Below are 21,008 nucleotides of genomic sequence, written 5' to 3'. Positions count from 1 at the left end.
AGGGCAAAAATGAGCAACCTCCACTTTAATCAGGTTCACCTAAGCTGGGGGCCTATTTTTAGTAGTCAGAATTTGTTAATTAGTTCCACAATTGGCGTTTGATTGTGCCCAGTCCCTGCTGCTGGTAAAGTCCTTTCCTTTCCCCTCTGAGAAGCGGTCTGTGGGGGAGGGGCGCTGGCTGCTGCAGCTTTGGGAACTCGCGGCTCTGGTGGGTGCTCGCAGCCGGTCCAGCTGGTCCAGACTGGGGTATGCTGTGTATCTGGTCACTGACATGGCCCCAGCAGCTGTTCTGTACTGTTTCTGGTTATTTAGTAGTTGTTCTGGAGGACGAACTTAAACACGCACGTTGTTAAGCTGCCATCTTGACCCAGACAGTAAAAGTGTTTTTTAAAAAGTAAGTCACACTGTTTATTTATTCAACAAATATTTATTGAATACTACTGTGCCATGTCTTGTGCTAGAGATAAAAAATAATATATGGACTCTGACTTAAGGGCTCAGAATATAATAGGGAATACAGATGTCCTGTTTCCTACTCAAATACATTAATTTCAAATATAGTGTTATAGAGGCTTTAGTAAGAGGTAGGCACTGAAAGTGGGCTGGAGTGGGATTTCAGTCCTGAGTCCTTCCAGTGACCATTCTCATACTTGAGAGTTTTAGATAATAGTACCTTAAAGCAACCATAGACAACTGGGTAGCAATTGACTCTCTAGGCCAACTCTCCGTCTTCCTGTTCCCCTCCCATCCCCAACCCCCTCACACCTGACTTACTCACCCAGTTATTGATGTTGAGGAGTGGAGAAGCCACAGTGAGAGAGACTGGTTGACTTTGACCAGTTTCAATTTTGATTACCAGGTGAAGAAAGGAAACAAGAGAGGATAGGACCAGAGTCCAGGGCTTTAAGACTCAGTAACTCAGCTCACCAGATAAAACTGACAAAGAGTAACCCAAAGACAGTGAACAAGCAGGTTACAACACTCTTGGGGTTGAAGTTCTCACTCCATTGCTCTATGTATATGTGCAGGGTGGCATCTATAGAGTGCTAATGTTGGTCGTGGGGAAGGGGGCATATCAAGGAAATCTTCATGGAGGAGAGGAAGCTAGCATGGAGACCTGGTGGATGAGGAGGCATCTGAGGAAGGAATGAACAGGAGAGTCACTCTTGGGATGAGAGATGAGGCTGGAAAGTCAGGGGTCAGATAGTAGAAGATGCCAGGGAACTAGTGAAGAGTAGAAAGATGGTAATAGAATAAAATCTTTCCAACAGAAATGTTGTGGACAGATTACTGAGGACAGGTGAGACAGAGAGAGGAAGGTAAATTGCCTAGGTTGCAATCATCTAGGTAAGAGAGAAGGACCTAGAAAGAAAACACAAGGCATTGTTTACATAGCGCACATAAAGGAAAGCATTCTTAAGAAATGTTCTAGAAATAGTACATGCCTTGTTCTTCACCCTGAACTTATTAATCGGGTAAGTTGCTCTTTCCCTGGTGAAGAGGCAGAGAGAGGTCCAAGGTGTTATTCTAATAGAGTTGCTACCTCTAAAAATGAAGAAAAATTAGGATCCGGGAATAAGTGATTCCAACCAACATTATCTGTCAACTTGGAGTTCCCTCCTTTCTTTGCTAAACTCTGGGTGGCTTATGCAGGGCCAAGGCTTTCTGGGATTGGGTGGTTTGATGTCATTGATCAAACCGAGTTCCATTGAGAGGCCACGTAGATTGTTGTGGAAATGATCTTCAATCAGGTCTCCCGGCTATTCCTTTGATACTACCGGGTTCACAGAAATCAAACTGGTCTTCCAACGTGGGCCACATTGCACTGGTGGTAGCTCAATGAAGTTGTATATAGACAGGCCTCATCTGCCTGTATGCACCATGCAATAGTTTCCGTCCTAGGGGATAGTTTGGAATAGGTCTCTTCTCTCAAAACCAACATATATAATTGGGGTTTTGCTGCTCCCAGAAACTTTGCCCAGGTAGGGTCCAGGTCCTTTTCTCCGATCCCCACCAGCATCTTTGTTCAGTTTTCCCTTCCCACAGTCTGGAGGGTTATAGTCTAGACAGGAAGTGGGAAAGCCTTGCTCTTTCTGATCATATGTGCTTCAGATCTTTGATCTAAATCATGAATCATTTTCAGTTCCTTAAAGAGCGAGGCTTTGCAATTCAAAAACTCAAAAAAATTAAAAAAATAGGCCCGTTTTATGGAATCACGCCTCTTTCTTGAAGCAATGAACATTAAATGGCCTAGTAGTTTAAAAATGGGATTTAGAGGGGGGAGAAATATGATACATGTAGAGCATTGATTAATTTCAAGATATTATGTACATCTTTCGCATAGAATACAGACTCCACATCTGCTTTGCACCATATCCCAAGTGCCCAGGCAAAATGTCTGGCACCTAGTAGTACTCAGTAAGTGTTTAAGTGAATAAATGAACACAAGAGCATGAGAGCACGACAGGAGCTAAATCTTCATTACAGGCAACACATTATGCTTTCATTCGGATATCTACTATGCTGACAGGCCCTGTGGTAGACCCTGAGCATACGGTGGTGAGGACAGTGTCCATGCCCTCATGGAGCTTACTCTAGTTATTACTCCTGTTATTGAAGAACAAATAAGCATGATCCTAACATTTATAAATAATGTAAAAGGTGAAATAATAGAAAAGAATTTGGTGATGATGGAATGGGGATGAAGGGAAGAAGCTATGGATCTGATATTCCTTTCCCTTGGATCACTCCCACTGCAAAAAAATAAAAGTTAAAAAAAATTAACAAATGTAGTATTGGCTTAAATGTAAAAATTCACACGAAGAAAGCAAATACAGAATTGCATTTAATATTTACAAAGTCATCATGTAAGCATAATGACATTACATATGGATAGTTGTAGTTGAAAGATCCTGGGCATTTCATTTCTAAAGTTAAGCTCGATAGGTATATGCTGTTTAAAGTTCTTTCATCTCCTCAAAAGGTATATGCAATATAACTTGTAAGTTGTTTAATATGAGTTCAGTTCTACTGTTCTATGTATTATAAAAATGTCAAGTTTATTGACCTTGAAAAGGTTAGTTTATTTAGCAGAGAAAATAAAAATGTCCCATTTACCCTCAGAAAAAAGACAATATTTTCTAATCTTGCAAATATTTTGTGAAAGTATCATTTGACTTTGTATTTTAACAGCTGGTTTTGCATTTATTATTGGAGCGGCCCTTCATACAGTATGCTCCTTTTTTTCTTTTCTAATTACCCTTATTTTGGAATTATTTTAAATTTGAGACCTCTCTTCAGGTTCTTAAGAAACAAACTTCAAACTTCTTACCCCTTTAAGGAAAAATAAAAGGGTTGTTGAAAGAAAGGGAATGAAAAGATTTTGCAAATATACTCCATTAGATGATGAGCTCCTTGGATTTGGGAATTTGTACTCCTCTGTGTGGTAACTCCAAAATTTTGCACTTGTCTGGCATTTGGAAATGTTTGGGCTTAGGAAATGTTTGCTGAGTTGAACTGGCTTGGGCAGGTGATTATTATCCTTATAACTCAGAATGGGAAAACTGAGCCCCAGATAACTTGTAGGTGGGAATGTACTGTGCTTTGCATTTTACCAAGGGCACTAAGTAAGCTCATTTCAAAGTTGGTCTTTTCAACAATTACCTATAAAATTGAAAACATTAATATTTTCAAGTAAAATGATAAAAGTAATTAGTCACTGTTGTACACTCCTATGTAGTGTGAGTCAGGCTCCTCTGCTAACAGAAATCTAAAGCCTGGTGATGAGAAAATTCAGATTCCTGGAGAATAATGGAAAGAAGGTAATTTCTTCTAGGCTAAAAAACTTAATCAGGAAAGCTACTGACAATCTTTGGATTTAAAAAGTTCTATAATATAGAGCAAAATAGCTCTCATATTATTGGTGTGAATATAGATTGGTCCCACCTTTATGGAGAACTTATAAATACTATCAAAATTAAAATGAACATACCTCTGACCTAGCAATTGACTTTTGTGAATATATTCACACTAGAGATGTATTGGCACAAGACTGTACAGAAACGAGGAAAACAATTTCATAAATATAACAATGTTCACTGTGACACTATAAAGATGGAAAATTGAAAACACTTTGAATGTTCATCAATAGACTGCTGGTTATACAATTTATGGGTTATCTGGGTAATAATATTTTATGCAGACATTTGAAAAATAACATTAAACTATATATTGACAGAAAAGATGACTACAGTTTATTAAGTCAAAAGCAAGCTGCTGAACAGTGTGGTTTCCTTTGAGTAAACATACTCACCCAAGTATTAATGATGGTGATCTTTGGGAAGTGAGCTAGGCTCTTTTTTACTTTATTCAGTTCCATACTATTTTATTTCTGTAAGTGAAAATTTTTTCTAAAAAAAAAAAACTATCTAATTCTGGTTACCTGAGAAAATTTTTCATTTTTGTTTTCTGTTTCATCAACTCTAAGCAGCACCGAGGAAATGGTTAGCACGGTGCTCGGCACGGCATGGCTGCTCTCTTTTCTGAGGGATGACTGAGTAAAGATTCTCTAGCCCTGGTTCTCTGGTGGAGTGAGAAAGAAGTGCATAAGAACACCCAAATTTTCTAACCCTAAAATCCGAGTCAGTGGGTCAGTGGAGAAGAGTTTAAGATACCCACATTGATATTGTTGATTTACCTGAAGGAAAGATTGGCAATATAAAAGTCACTCACCAAAAAATAACTGGGAGATTCTATTTGAGTTAGAAAATAAATCTTCATGAGTCCCCTCGATATTTCCTTGAGCATCTTGTAGGGCACTGACATGTTGGTTGAGAAAATCAAAGAGGAGAGGATGTCAGAGAGCGCTCTAATGGCCGGGCCACTGCAGAAGCCGAACCTCCTCAGCATCATCCCCCTCGTAAGGCACCCAGATGGCCCAATACCTCATGGGACAGTGCTTCCCCTTTGTCGTGGGGCATGATCTTCTGATGAGCTCCGAGCACCAGAAAGTTCTTACTGCACTGCACTGCAATCTGCCTCTTTATTATATCATCCTCTGCAGATGCCGCGTCCCCAGGGTCACACACGTAACTGCACAGCACTGCACAGTGGCTGGAGCACAGGCTCTGTTACAGACCTGCCTCTGAACCCCAAATTTTGTACTTTGGAACGGTGTGATCCTTGGGCAAAGATGAACACTCTAAATCTAAGTTCCTTTTTTTTTTTTTTTTAAATAAAATGGGGATAATTATACTTCCACCTCATGGAGTTGCTTAAAAAGATAATGAAATAATATACGCAAACTGCCCATCACAAGGTAGGCGCAAAATGCTCACCAAATGATATCATAATTTTTTATGGGCCTTTTCCATGAGCTATTTGACAGAAGCAGGGAGGAAGGTGGCACAAAACAGCCAAACTAAAATATGAGGCATCTCTCAGTGAAATGCATACCTAGGACTTTGATCTCAAGTGATTCTAGCATGTTCTCTGTTTTCCTCACTTTGGAACAAATGGGGAAAACACTCCAAATAGGGGGAGGGAAATTTCATAGCATTAATTTGGCAATCGCAAAAAGGCTGCACTTTCACCATTCTAGATAGTAACTTATAAAAGTAACTTCAGGTGTTTGAGAATCACACTCACCTCTGGCAGACATAAGGAAATAGCTCCCTCGGGGGCTCTCTCAAACCTTGTCTCCCTGAAGTCTCTTAATGTTCAAATAGCTTTCAGGAAAAGAAACATCTTCTCCAGCCATTTTGAAACTTTTCTCAGGGCTCAGACTATCTCAGTCTGGATTTGCCTCTATATTATTATGCAAGATATGAATTGTACATCTTACATATATTCAGGAATGTTAATAAATACAGGTGAACACAATGTGTACATAGATTTGCTGTATACGTCTGTATTATATTTCATAGGCGATTCAGTAGACTGGTTGCCTCAGAATCTAGGTCTTATCTTGACCTGGCCACTAACTCACTGTGTGTTCCTGCAGTCATTTCCCTCTTAGGCTCTCAGTTTACTCATTTATAAAATTGTTGGTTCTCATACAAGGTTCTCAGGAGCTCTAGGTTTGCACAGCCATGCTGGGGGCTGCTTCCCTTGGGCCCCAGTCCTCCATCTTGTTTCAAACAGAACAGCAATAATTTTTAAAAAATTGGTTATATTCATTGGGATTCTGCCAAGTAAGTGAAAGTGAGTTTTCTTCCCCCACAAAGAACTTTTGAAAATCACTGAATCAAGTGATCCTCGCGGTTCCTCCTGGAACCTCAAAGTTCTGTGTTCCTTTTTCTTGCTTGTAATTCAAATGTGGGCGGGGAGGGTAGGAGGGAAGAGAGGAGAAGTCAGGATGAAATAGAAACTTTTGTGTTATGGGGCATGGCTTGGGAACAGGGTATTCTAATTAACAATTTTTACTCACATTCCCCCTTATATTGTTATTACCTAACAATATAATAACAATACATAAGAATAAGTCCTTTTCTATTATTCAGTTTGTACCTAATGCCCAGGACATTTAAAATGAATTCTTCCCCACCCATCCACCGTTTATCATCCCCAGGTATAAATCATTAAACAGAGAGACCATCTTTAGAACTTTTAAGTTGAGAGCTCATTCATCCTTAAAAATGGTCTAAAAGCTACTCGTTACAACACGCTAAGGTGAGATCAAAAGTACAATCAGTTTGGAGGGTGATATAAGCAATAATGAAATCGGTCTTGAATTTGCAGTAGAGGAATTCTGGAAGGTCCCTATTGAAATTAAAGAAATATCTGGATGAAGGCCCCTCTTCTCAACTCCCTTAAACACACTCTTAGCAGGGATGATCAGTGATGTGAGCCAATCCCTTTACTTTAGAAAACTGAGCTGCTGAAATAAGCCTGTTGAAATAAGATCACAAAGGCGTACCCTCACCTGGGATGTGTTTGGGGTAAAGGCGCTGGAATAATGAAGGGCGAGAGCTACAGGGGAAGAACAGTGGGGTTATGGAGGGGACATGTTTGCATCTCTGTGGCCACTGGAGTGCACAGCTGTGGAGCCAGCTGTGTCAACAGAAGCACAGTGCCTGCGTGCTGGGCTGTGATCTCCCTCTGCAAAGACAACAGGGTGTGGTGGAAGGGGGACTGGACTCAGAATCAGAAGACCAAGGTGTGAGTCGCAGTGTCCAGATAGGGCGCTTCCTCTCACTCCACCACTACCTCCCTAACTGAAAGACAAGAGTAAAAATACCCAATCGCTCTGTCTCAGAGGAGGCTGTGCCTCAGAGGAGTGTTGTATGGCTTAAAGAAAACAGGGTCTGAAAAAGCATTTTGTAAATTAGAAATTAGAATTAAGCTATATTCAGTAGCTTGTGAAACAAGGATTCTAAATATAATCCTTAAGAAACTCCCCAAAGCTTGCTGAGATCACTTTTCTAAGTTAGAAATATAAAAGCTTAGTGAATTGTCAAATGAAATGAAGTGTTTCACTATGTTCACATACTTTTGCAATAGAAGACAATTATAAAAACTATCATACCCGATACCTTATAAATTGTATATAAAATTAGAAAGATCTAATTATATATGAAAAATTGAAGATAATAAAATCTAATTATATATGAATTTAAGAAAATGACTAGATTATTCTTAAAGAACTACTGCAGTGCCAACTGATCTTGTAAATGTATACAATTATATTGAAAAGCTTTACAAAAAGCGCCTAAGTCCAGAGCCTCTATTTTACAACTTTGACAAGTAGTGTGTACTTTATTCCTATTTGGGGCTGTTGCATCTCAGAGCTGGGTGGTCACGTGTATCTATTTAACTCATCCTTGTAGACTGAGATGTCAGAAGAACACATAGCTCATTTTCCTATAGAAAATCGTTAACTCTTCTGATCAGGAAGTTCTTTGGAGAAATCTTCTTCATTTTCTTCCGAGTAAGACAGGTTTAGTGCACTTGTCACAGGATGGATCCAGGATGTCGTCTGTGTTACGTGACTTGAGAAAAATAATGAATACAATTAGTATCTGTCAGGTTCTCCATCCACCCATCCATGCAAATACTGGACCTAGAGACACGGCTTCTACCCTACTGAAGTCCCTTCTGGTAGGAAGTAGTTGGAACTGGATCCAGTAAAGTTTTTAAAGTCCTTTGATATGTGTGAAAGTTCAAAGAAAACCATTTCTTTCTTTATTCTTTGGTAAAAAGGAAGGCAGGGAAAATGCCTTATCTTTGGCTCCTCACTCTTCCTCACCTGACATTAGCATATTCTGTGATTGTCTTGCTGGAATATCTCTGGAATCTGTTCCTTACTCTCCTTTGCCAATGCTATAACCCAGATTACTGAAATTGCTTGTTCCCCTGCCTTCGTTCTAGCTCTTTTCTAACACTCTAGTCAAGGGGTCTTTCTAAATGACAAATTGTACACTATCACTTACCTGCTAAAAATTCAATGCTAACCAATACTTTCTGGACCAAGTATATGAGCTATAGTTACAAAAGTACTTTCTCCTCTGCCATAGACCTCCCATCTTTTTTTTTTTTTTAAACCTAGTTTACTCATACCAATTCTTTTAAAAATTGAATTCCCCTAAAGATCCTTCAAATTTGTGTGCATGCTCTTCTTTTTTGTTATAGTGTTATAAATGTTTGTTTATTTGTAGGTCTTTACATACATGATAAGTTCCATGAGGGTAAGGATTGGGTTTCTTATATGGTGCCTAACATGTTCTCAGAACAAACGACTAGCATAGTTGGTCATTCAATATTAATCTAACAAGTATTTTTTTTTGAGCTCCCATTATGTATACGTTAAAATAAACTAGATATGGTCCTTTTTATTTGAGGAAAAAGGCCAGTGCATATACAATTAAAATATAATCTTGTGTAGGCTAAAACATGTACTGTACATTTCGGTGCTGGAGAGAAGCATGGGAGTTTAGTTTTGCCTGAGAAGAAAAAGGAAAGATAAGAATTAGAGCCTTGAAGGATAAGAACTACAGTAGAGTAAAGAAGGGAAAAGCATTTTGCAGAAGAACATAAGCAGAGGTAAGGAAGAACATACAAATAATATCTAGGTATATTTAGGATGTGGTAAATACTTTCAAATGACTGAAGAGTAATTTGCACTTGGGGGTGAGATGCTAAGAAGAAAAGCTGTAGAGACTGACAAGAAGTAGATCTTGGAAGTTCTTTTAATTTATTTATAAGGTGTTTGGAACTGTCCCCCAGGGATTGGAGATTATAGGCTCTGCCAAAGATTTTGAGTGAAAATAACAGTTTAATTTATATTTATTCAGGATAATATGCTACCCTAGTTGCTGTGTTAAGGTTCCTTACAAAATATATTTTTTCTGCTTTGAAATTAGAAAGCAGAGGATACCACCACTAAGAACAATTGTTACATATAGTGATACAAATTCGAGCTTGTAATAATCAAAACTGTTAGGCATCAGGTTTGACCTAATATGAAATACAGAACAACACTGTTAATCAAATTATTATTCAACAGCAATCTCATATAAAAAATTCATAAAGATCCCAGGGGATGTGCAGGGCAGGTATTATCCTCATTCTACGTAGGGAGGACCTCAGGCTAAAAATCAAATTCAAAGGCTCAAAATTAAAGTACAACTGCTTAGTGATTGGGCAGTACAAAAATTCTTGTCCCATGACTCTATATCTAGCGTTTTGTCTTTGTATTTAAAAACATGCATCAAATTATGGTACAATGAAGTTGACAATTCTTGACCTTGAGCCTTTTGAATTTCAGTGGAGAATACCTTATTTTTGTGTGGCAGTGGGAGGTGAAATGTTTTTAAAATAGGCAATCATAGAAGAAAACTGTTCATTGCTGCAGCCAGAAAAGCCATAAATATTCTTTTGAGATCTTGTTAACTATAGGCAGCTGACCTCACAGGACATTGTTTCCATGAGGCCAGAGCCTGTATATCATAATTCTCTGATACGGAGGGACCCTATGAATGCCTGTTGGGTTAAACAGTGGCTCTTTAATATAGCCACATGGGGTGCATAGTGCGCCCTGGCTTTTCATTCCTGCTTCAGTCAGGACAATTGGGCTTTTATTTTATATACTGGTGCTCTGTGTAAGATTCTTTTTGGGGGAAAAAAAGGGGAGAGGACCTAAGATGTACCAACAGTTTTCCATTTTACAAGACAGTTACTCATGGTAGCCAGAAGGAAGCCATCAGAGAAGAAAGAGTTTGGTTCTTTATCCTATATTACCTTTATGAGCATGGAAAAGTATTATGGGTTAGGTTGTGTCCCCCAAAAAGACATGTCCAAGTACTAAGCCCCAGCCCTGTAAATGCGGCCTTATTTGGAAATATGGTTATTACAGATGGAGTTACTTACACTAAAGTAAGGTCATAATGGAGTGGGGGGAGACCTTTAATCCAGTAACATTGGTGTCCTTATAAGAAAGGGAAAAGAGACACAGGAAGAAGGGAGAAGGCAATGTAAAGATGGAGGCAGACACTGGAATGATGCAATTGCAAGCCAATGAACACCAAAGATTGCCAGCAAATGCCAGAAACTAGAAGAGGCAAAGAAGGATTCTTTTCTACAGGTTTTAGAAGGAGCACGGCCCTGTTGACATCTTGATTTTGGACTTTAGCCCCTAAAGCAATGAGACAATACATTTTTGTTGTTTTAAGCCACTTAGTCTGTGGTACTTTGTTATAGCAGCCCTAATAAATTAGGACAGGAAGTGACTTCACCTTTTTGAAAACTTCTTGGAATGATGCAGAATATGATTTCTGTATATATAATGAATGGACTTGATCTAAATCATGATACAGTGTGTTAGTTAGATTCAGTTGTCAACTTGGCCAGGTGAGCATGCCTAGTCTTGTTGCTGTGGACATAAGCCAATGGTACGTGAACCTCATCTGTTGCCAATAACATCTATGGTCAGCTAGGAGGAGTGTCTGCTGCAATGAGTGACGTCCGACTTAATTGGCTGGTGCTTAAATGAGAGAACGCAATGTAGCACAGCCTAAGCAGCTCGGCATTCCTCATCTCAGCATTAGCAGCTCAGCCCAGGCCTTTGGAGATGCAGAAAGAAGTCACCCCGGGGAAAGTTGTTGGAACCCAGGGGCCTGGAGAGAAGACCAGCAGAGACCATCTTGTGCCTTCCACATAAGAAAGAACCTCAGTGGAAAGTTAGCTGCCTTTCCTCTGAAGAACCAACAAAATAAATCCCCTTTTATTAAAAGCCAATCCGTCTCTGGTGTGTTGCATTCCAGCAGCTAGCAAACTAGAACATACAGCTTGGTCCATTCAATGGTAGATGGATGGATAAATCCCTGTGAGTCTTAGCTTCTTTAAATGGGATAGTAACAGCATCTATAAGGGCTGGTGCCAGCTCTGTGTAATGTTCTCTACTTTGACTTTTCTAGCTCCTCTTAGCTGAATTTGCTGATAGCACTCACTTTTCGAACCAATCCTGAACCAACCATAACAGACAGAATGATTGCATATACCGTGAACTTTCAAAATTAATTCATGCTCCAAGCTCTGGACTCTTGTGGTGTGCCTGAGCTTGGGGTCCCCCTCCTGACAACCATGCATGAGATGTGATTCGCCTAGGGATAAACTATAGGTTGTACTTCAACCTCTCAGTCAGGTGAATCCATAGGATTGGGCTTCCACACATGTACCCCCTCCTTGATTTTGTCTGGTTGTTCTGCCTAGTATCAAGTTCATCTTTACTCTGCAACCCATATGGCTGTGGTCCTCCTTCTCTGGACTGTGTTTCTCAGACCTGGTATCTGACTTCGAGCCTTCAGCTGGATGAATCTCCTACACCCACCACCATCTACCCAGAGCCTCAGTGTTGGGTAGACAGCATCTTGAAGTAGAATAAAGATTTTGTTTCTTTTTTTTGGACAGTATTTCTGGTTTTGTTCACTACCCTGCCCTAATCTGTACTAGATCAGTTTCTCTAGTCCCCGTCCCACCCAGACTCCCTTTCAGAAGGTGCATCATGTTTTAGATCAAGTCCATCTGCGGGTCAGCACTTAGGAGGATCAAATAGGACTGTAGATTTGAAAGTTCTCTCTTACATTACAGAATAGCATTTTTCCAGAATGTGTTCTAAGGGATTTTAATAAGTGTTATGGGAAGATAGAATTTTATAGTCAAATAAGTTTGAGATCTCGGATAAATATAGTTAAATAAATTTTTTTACAGTAGGATTTTTTGAAGCCTTTAATATCTACTGTGCTCTGATTCCGCAAGTGTATGCAATATTGCTCAATTAAACACTTTTCATGTGTCCCACCCCTAACCCCCATGTGCATAGAGAGGCTCGCGTTCCCTACAAAATATGATATATAATACAATGGAATATTGTTCAGCTGTAAAAAGAAATGAAGTTCTGATACATGCAACACCTTGAAGACATCATTTGAATGAAATAAGCCCGATACAATAGGACAAATGTATGATCTTAGTGATTTGAAATAATGAGAATAAACAAATTCATAGTCAGAAATAAGAATACAGGTTACCAGGGGCTGGAGTGGGAGCAGGGAATGGGGAGTTAATGCTTTTGGTACAGAGTTTCTGTTTGGGATGATGGAAAAGTTTTGATAATGGATAATGGTGATGGTAGCACATTCTGAAAGTAACAGTCCTAAATTATATATATATGTGGTTAAAGGGGGGAATTTTAGATTGTATATATGTTACTAGAATAAAAGTGAAAAAACAACAACACATAGGCCTGTACCACACAAACAGTGAACCCTAATATAAACTATGGACTATAGGTAATATTAAAATTATAATATTCTTTCATTAATTGTAACAAATGTACCAACTAATGAAGGTATTAATAATGGGAGTGGGAGGGGCAGCGATGATGGGAATTCTGTATTTTATTCGTGACTTTTCTGTGAACCTACAATTTCTCTAATAAAAAGAATACATATATGTATGTATATGTATACATATACAGAAACCAGTGTTCCATAGGATATAATTTAGGAAATACTGCAAAAAATACACTCACTTTATCAGCTATTGATGAGAATAACAGAAAAAGTTGGACCTAGTACAAATGGTCAGTCAGTTCCACTGTCATTACTGGATTTGGTTTGTTTTCAGTCCTTTCATATGTCTTTTATAAATATGTGCCACTTCTCTGTTTAAATATTAAGAATGCATCTTGCCATGGAAGAAGATTACCAACAGCTTCACAATAGGGTAAAACAGTTAAGGTTGTTAACAAATCCAGGTGGAGGTAGCAAGGCCCAGTCTTTTTCATAGTTTCAAAACTTCAGAATGTGGTTAAATGGTACAAAGAATCCTTACTATCTTGACAGTAATCCTCATTACTATTATCTCTTCAAAATACTTTAATAGAATTTCTTATTATGGAGACCAAACTTACTAAAGCATTTGATTCTGCATAGGTTAATTTCATTTCAAGGCGTTTTATGAAGCTGGGAAGCTGCCCAAATTGAAAGCTTTAAAGAAATACTAATTAATGTAACATAAGGGCTGAATGCCACTGCAAGGTGAAATGAGGACACATTGTTCTGTATAGAGTAAGTATTTAAAACTTGGGTGGGCCACGGTGGCTCAGTGGCAGAGTTCTTGCCTGCCATGCCAGAGACCGGGTTTGATTCCTGGTGCCTACCCATGTTAAAAAACAAACGAACAAACACAAAACTAAAGGAAAAGGCTTGACGAGGCTAGTCTGCTTATTTTAAAATTCTGGTATACATACTTTCATTTTTATTGGTACATTTAAATATCTTATTCCAAGGAAGAGACTGCAAATTTAAATTATTTTACCCTTCCCTTGCCTATAAATGGTCCCTAATTGGGAAGGGTGGAAAGGATAAAAAAATAGGAATAATTACCTAAGAGTAAGTTCAGATGCATGCCCTCCCTATTTGACTTTTTAAAAAATAATATTCTCATGCTTAATATATTATGACCCATATATGGGCATAACATTAAATTGACATTTTAAAATAATCAAAATCAAATGGTCTAAGAAAAAGATGGTCAAAGACTTTGAACAATGACTACTAGAAAATTCCAACAGAAAGTTATCCTTTCTGGCAAACTTTATTAAGTACTTTTTAACCAAAAACCAACCCCTGGTCTTGCCCCTAAATACAAGGTAATAACATAAAACAATCAACTAACTGATAACCCTTCTATTCACAATATACTTTTCTATACATGTTTAAAAATATACACCCTAAACATCAAACATTCTATTATAACAGAAGTTTACTAGAAAAAACAAAACATAAGCAAAAGACAGTGTTCTGTCTAGTATATTCTAGTATTAGAAATGTTTCCTTTCTTATTTGTTTGCTTGATGATTTAGCTGAGAAGGGAGAGAACAAAGCCTTGTTGACTGTTTAATTAATAAAGGACCCATGGTTCATAAAGTGAAACGTTGCTATTTAAATTAAAAAAAAAATTAGAAGCCTAGAAAATAAATGAGGCTCACTAGGAAACATGAAAATCTTGCATTTCAGCATGTAGTATTTCTGACAAATGTTCCTGCAGAGAGAGTGCAACTGATTTGATTTGGGGAACAAATAATGGTGTTCAGATATATCTGAAAATCTAAAAAGCTACTACTTGCCACTGAATGATTACCAGCTCTCTTGCTGGAAAACGGTAACATTTGATCTGGGAAGATGACGGTGTTGCATTTTTTTCTTTTATAATTGTGAATTGAAAGACATATTTTAGAGCTTATAAAAATAAAACCTAAGAGAACATGCTTTATTTTATTGGCAAAGAAATGCCAGTGAATTCTTTAAATCCTATTATAATTACCCTCCTTATGTTTCCTACCTCCTAGCATGCAAAATGCTTTCTTTCAAAATAAAAATTTAGGACGGCCTCAGTTAAGAGAAAAGTGGTTTAAAGACTAAAAGTGCACTTGTTTTGCAGAAATTCATTCGTATAACCGTTTGTGATAATGAAAGAAGTTCTTTTGTAAATCATCCATTGTGGATGACACTATTTATATACCATTGTGAATTTATAAGACTTGCATATATTATTTTATCTTATTTAAGATAAAGCTGCAGAATAATGAAGCAAACTAATTAACTTCTAATGTCATGTGGGGGTATATAATCTTATGTACATAGTATTCATATGAACCAGAAAACAAAGACAAATAAATAAATGTTAATTCAACCTATTTCAGGTACCAGTAATTTTAAGTCACTGGAAAATTTTACAATTGGCCATAAGCTGGAAGTAGTAATGATTATAAAAGATTTACACTTAAAAAAATCTCAATTGAAGACAAATTAGAGGGTAAGAATAAAGAACATGTTGATAAAATTATAAAAGTCACCAAACTGTGATAAAGTAGCATGTAATCTTATCACAGACACTGGCTATTAGAATGATTATAGATTAGTAATATGTAGTTTCTAATTCAAATTATGTTTGAGAGAAATTCACAGGCATTTTGTTTCCACAAATATATAAGGAATCTCCTCATATAATTTTGGATATGTACCTCTAAAATAAAAATGAACTACCTTTCATTATAAAACTTTGTAAACATGAGAGATGTTGAGCATTTCATAATAATTTGGTATTTGGAAATCTAGTGAGATGCTGATCAAACATCAGTAGGATTCTATCCAAATACTTATAGTCTTGGGAAAATTTTATTTTTATTATATATTTGTAGTATTTTCTATAAAAATATAAATTTGAAATGGAAAAAATCCAATTAAAAATCTTTATCTCCCAGATATCAAATTATATTACAATAATCTAAAGCTATAGTATATTATGCATAATATTGGAAAAAGTTCTTAAGCTACCAGTCTTCTAAAACATTGCTGAAAAAAAATTTCTGAGAAAAAATATGGAAAATATTAATTATATTTATTTAAAGAGAATATACTGGCCTGGATTACTCAGTTGGCTATTTTATAGACCTAACATCCCAGGCCCAATAGTTGATACAGTTAATTTTTCAAAGAAAGAAACTATTCTGTAGTTACAGGTTATATTCTTAGGTACTCTTACATTCATGCTTTTTTTTTTTTATCATGATAGTATAAGAAAATATAGAAGAACTCAAAGAGCATGTTCAACTGACAGTAGAACCTATACACAAGACAAGACTGACATATTCTTTTCAGATACTGATAAACAAGTGTATAGATTTTTTTTTTTTTTTACATGGGCAAGCACTGGGAATTGAACCCGGGTTTCTGGCATGGCACGCGAGAACTCTGCCTGCTGAGCCACTGTGGCCCACCACCCTGTCTATAGAATTTTATAGCTGGTATATCTGTACATTCTCAGGTACTCTTTGGCAGTGTAGATCAAAACAATTATGTTCCTCATTCCCAACCGTAGAGCTGTTTCTAGGAGGCAGCTAGCGGCCCAACCAGGGACTGCAATTTCCAGCCTTGCTTACACCCTTATGTGGCCAAGTGACTAGTTCCTGCCAATGGAAGGTGACAGAACTTATGTTTATCTCTTGATGGCCAGGCGTTTTTAGAAAGCTGGAGGGCCTTTTTTACTCGTACTCCCTACCCACCAGCTGAAAGTGGAGAGATCCTGGAGGACAGCAGAGCCATCAGACAGCAGAAGCCTTGCGTCTCAAAATCACCACTTAAAGAAAAGCCACCTACTGACTGGGATGTAAGCTTTAAGCCACTGAAATCAAGTGATTTGTTATAGCAGTTGTCACTCAAAATCACTGTCAAGCAAGAAGAGAGTATTTTAAGATGAAGGTACTATTTTCCCAAAAATACATGTACAACTTTTGTAAACCAAACATCCTGTCTTTCTAAAATACAGAAATCAGGTCGTAATCTGTATTTTCTTGCTATTTTAAATACGCCAGTAATCGAGACTCTGTCAGAATAAGATTAATGGAAACTAAATTTGATTAAAAACAAGCTCACAAGACCATTACTAGTGTTCCCATATTAAATTTCCACTTATGAGTAGAAGTACTTGAAATATAGAAGCTACTTTATTTTTGATGTTCTTATAAAATAGTAAGATTATGTCATACATGCTTGTACTTAATTTATCCAATAAAAAGGTTTAGTAAATATCTGACTAAATGTTTAACTAACAAATTTAAAACATTTAAAAATCCTAAAATTATTTAAAACATAAAATTTCATTTTATATTGATTCTAGTATTATTTCTGTACCAAAGTTAAACTAAAATAAAAATATATAAATATACATACTATTATACTAGAGATGAATTAAAACTTCCTAAAATCATAAAGCTTAACTCTGAGAGGTTCCTTACAAAATTGTCTCTAAAGCCGTGAGAATGTTGGGAGTGTTATAATGTAAAAGTCTTCAAAAATAATTACAATATTGTGGTGAAAAAATAAATGTTAAATAAGGGTTAAAATAGAAACCATGGGGCGGGCCACAGTGGCTCAGCAGGCAGAGTTCTCGCCTGCCATGCCAGAGGACCTGGGTTTGATTTCTGGTGCCTGCCCAGGTTAAAAAAAAAAAAAAATAGAAACCATGCCATCAACCCCTGTAGATCTCTGATGACCTTCCCCTACTGACTGTTTCTAATGGTGTTTGTGAATAAATGGACTCAACTGTCTTTTAGAACCTTAGTATGTTTTAGCTTTGCTTTGTTTTGTTTTTGGATGCATGGTCTGGGAATCAGAACCTTAGTATATTTTAAAGAAGAGAAAGAGCTATAATTACCTTCATTTCATATATGAGGAAACTGATACTTCAAGAGGTGAAATATTTATTCCAGGTCTTAAACCGGTAAATGTGAGAGGCAGGATGTGGACCCAGATCTTACTTCTGAGAATTTAATCATTATGTTAAATTCCCCTGAAGGTTACATTATCTGGGTTGGTTTTGGTAACAATATGTACAGAGGCTCAGGGATGGAATAAATGATCTTCTGAAGGGGCTTTTCATCTTTACAAGATGAAATGGAGATGTGCTGATTGATTAATTCAATGATCATCATTATATTTCTAAAGCTTTTATACCCTTTTTAAAGTACTTGCAATATAATTCAGAAAAAATTATCTAAGTAACTATGAATAAAAAGCACTTTGTGGAGCCTGTTATTAAAGGTAACTTCTTTCTGCTTCCCCAGAAGTCTTACACTTTTTACATCATGTGGCAACGCATGCTTAATATATCTATCTTTGCCCACTAGACTGTTAGCTTCTGGAGGGCAGGGGAGTGTCTTACTCCTCTTTATAATAATCCCAAGTGTCAGGATCACAAAAAGTGGGGGCTCATTAAATGTTTGTTGCATGAATATGTTATATATTCCAGTGATACATTATGATTGTTAAAACTACTGAATTAAAAATGTTCAAGACTAGATTATACATTATTGAGGATCAGATAAAATAATCTTCAAATGTGATACTTCAGCAAACTTGCCATAAATGATTCAGAAAACTGTTTATAAAAATTCATCTTAACCAAAGGAAAAAAAAACCCTAGATTTATTTAAATAGCCTACTACTCACAGAAATCATTAGTACCACTGGCCCTCTCCACCAATATTCTCATATCTCATAGCTGGCAAAAGTCTAGTGACCACAAATTCATATACTGGAGGCAGGTAATAATCAAATCACTAATTCAAAAATCGTGACTAAAGTTTATTTTCTAAATAGATGGAGTTATTTATAAAAGTAAACCCCAGTCATTGTTATAATTATTGATATCAAATATAATCGTTGGCTAACCAACTCTTGCTTTACCTGTTAGAGTATAAAATGCTACCAAAGACAAAGAAATATGATGGTAAGTAGTCTGGCTAAAAGCTCACCCCCTCTCTCATTGCCTAACTTCCTTATTGAATTTATCACATCAGAATTTTCAGCTTCTGAAATGATTCAGAATGCAGTCAAAACTATGTATCTAGGTACCCAGCACTCAAAAGGGATAGGAATTTTCATAGTGGTAACTGGTTAATGCTGATGCAAAGTGACAAAGTCCAGAGGTGATCTAAGAAGACCTCTAGCTCTCAATATCTAAGATAACTAATTTGCTTTGATGTTCAGGTATGGGGCAGCTGGATAAGGCTTCATATCTAGTAAGCATTTTGTAGTACACAGTGTTACCCATCTTCCAATTTGCCTAGAGAGTTTAAGTGCCCTGTCCGGGTCACACAGCAGAATTAGGACTTGGATGAAGACCAGGGTCATTATTCTTTTGTACAGACTTTGTAGAACAGGTTCTAGATTCCAGCTTGCCCACAACTGCGTTACCTGTATCTGCGGGCAAGTTACTTGAACTCTAAGCTCCTGCTTCCTAATCTTAAAACATGTATTATAATATTTGCCTTACTAGTTTGACATAACACATATAAATTTCCTAGTTTGATGTTTCTAGGTGCACCATGGTCATTACCTCCTCCTCTCTACCTCTAACCTCCTGTATTAGTTTCTTCTTGTGGCAACAAATAAAACAAATATAGTGCAAACGTCTGGCATGGGTCTTACTGACCTAAAATTAAGGAGTTGGTGGGATTGCATTTCTTTCTAAGGCTCCTGGAGAGAATCCTTTTCCTTGCTTTGTCCAGTTTCTGAGGCTGCCCACATTCCTTGGCTTATGGTCCCCTCCTGTGCTCCTCTCCTACATCTTCTAACCCAGCAATGTGGCATCTCGTGACATTGGTTGTTGCATTGATGCTGGGCTTCCTCTGTCCAACTCTTCCACATTAAAGGCTCAGGAGATTGGATTGGGCCCACTTAGATAATCCGGGATAATCTCCCTATTTGAAGGTCTGTTGATTAGCAACCTTAATTCTCCTTTACCATATAACGTAATGTATCCACAGGGGATTACAATGTGGACATCTTTGGAGGGGCTATTATTCTTCAAACTCCACTCCCTTTTCCCTTAGCTGCCTCTTCAACTAAAGATAGGAGTCTATAAGGGAAGCAGTATGGTTAGGATTGATTTTCAAAATTTGTGTAAAACATTTAAATGTGTAGGAAGAAAGATAATATACTACATGTAACAGATAATCTCTTAGACAAAGAACAGAAAGGTGCTAAAGGTATCATGGAAAGTAATTTAAGGATGCAGCAACTAGATTTGGAAACAAGATTATTTGACAAAAAGTATCTGTAATTTCATTTGCATAGAGGGTCCTGGGGGTAGAGAGAATTTCACATCTGACTGAATAAAAGCTTAACCCCAGAAAGGTGATGAGTTTCCAAAATACTTCATGTATTTTAAATCAGAGAGGATTTATGTGCATTATCATAACGGAATGCTGAAAAGCATGCATCAAGCTTGTTTTCCCTGTCATAGGTTAAATGGGAGAAGGAGTTAGATGTTGTATGTCTAGATCTGGATGTTTTATTCATTTCAGTGGGCTCTGCCATTCTGAATAACCCAAGCCAGCTGGCTGGCCTTTCGTTTAAATGGCAGTTTCTCATACAGTGCTTCATATTCCCACATCCCTTCCTAGGTATTTATAGAAAATCTAGAGCAAGTTGTTTAAGGCTTTTGAGCCTCTTTTCTCCCATCACAGGGCTTTTAAAGGGTTGGACAGTGGCACAGATGAGGTTCTGGCTACTGGTTTCTGTTTACAGCTGTGCAAATATTGTCATTCTAAAACACCTTAATCAGCAAATAGCAATAGTATAAAATAAAGGAAGGGAGGGGGAGCTAATATCCGCTAAGCACTCACCATGTGCCAGTATTTTGCCAGGGGCTTTACAACCCTTATTTCATTTGATCCTCAATCTTGGGAGATAGAAATTATTATCCTTGGTTTCTGGATGAGAAAAGAGAGTACAGAGGATTGAAATAATGTACCAAGGTCACACTCAAAAGTGGTGATGTGAACACTGGAACCCAGGTCTGCCTGATACTAGAGCCTACACATTTTTCCCTCACCAACTGCTTCCCCAAACTGCCAACAACATATTTCAGCATTCTCAGCATTCTCTGAACATATTTCAGAGTTTGACATGGGTTAAAATTTCACAATTTTAGGTTTTTACTTC

At 37.4% G+C, this 21,008-nt stretch overlaps 1 protein-coding gene across 10 annotated transcripts in view; it reads right to left on the bottom strand.

The window, feature by feature from the left end:
* Positions 1-4,418: 4,418 nt before the first annotated feature.
* The window catches only part of STXBP4 (syntaxin binding protein 4), a 230,780-nt gene continuing 214,190 nt past the window's right edge, over positions 4,419-21,008 (bottom strand). For 8 of the 10 annotated variants that reach the window (XM_077164824.1, XM_077164818.1, XM_077164820.1 and 5 more), the window contains one exon: positions 4,419-7,988. In XM_077164824.1, the coding sequence (XP_077020939.1) occupies positions 7,874-7,988 (115 nt within the window). In that variant the 3' untranslated portion in view covers positions 4,419-7,873. Of the gene's footprint in view, positions 7,989-20,689; positions 20,777-21,008 lie in introns of all 10 variants that reach the window. The other 2 variants (XR_013177618.1, XR_013177619.1) reach the window with 1 other exon arrangement.

Source organism: Tamandua tetradactyla, chromosome 6 (genome assembly GCF_023851605.1).
Source record: "Tamandua tetradactyla isolate mTamTet1 chromosome 6, mTamTet1.pri, whole genome shotgun sequence".
NCBI lineage: Eukaryota > Metazoa > Chordata > Mammalia > Pilosa > Myrmecophagidae > Tamandua > Tamandua tetradactyla.
Note: the sequence above shows the minus strand (reverse complement) of the source record. Positions and strands in the feature narration are given on the sequence as shown.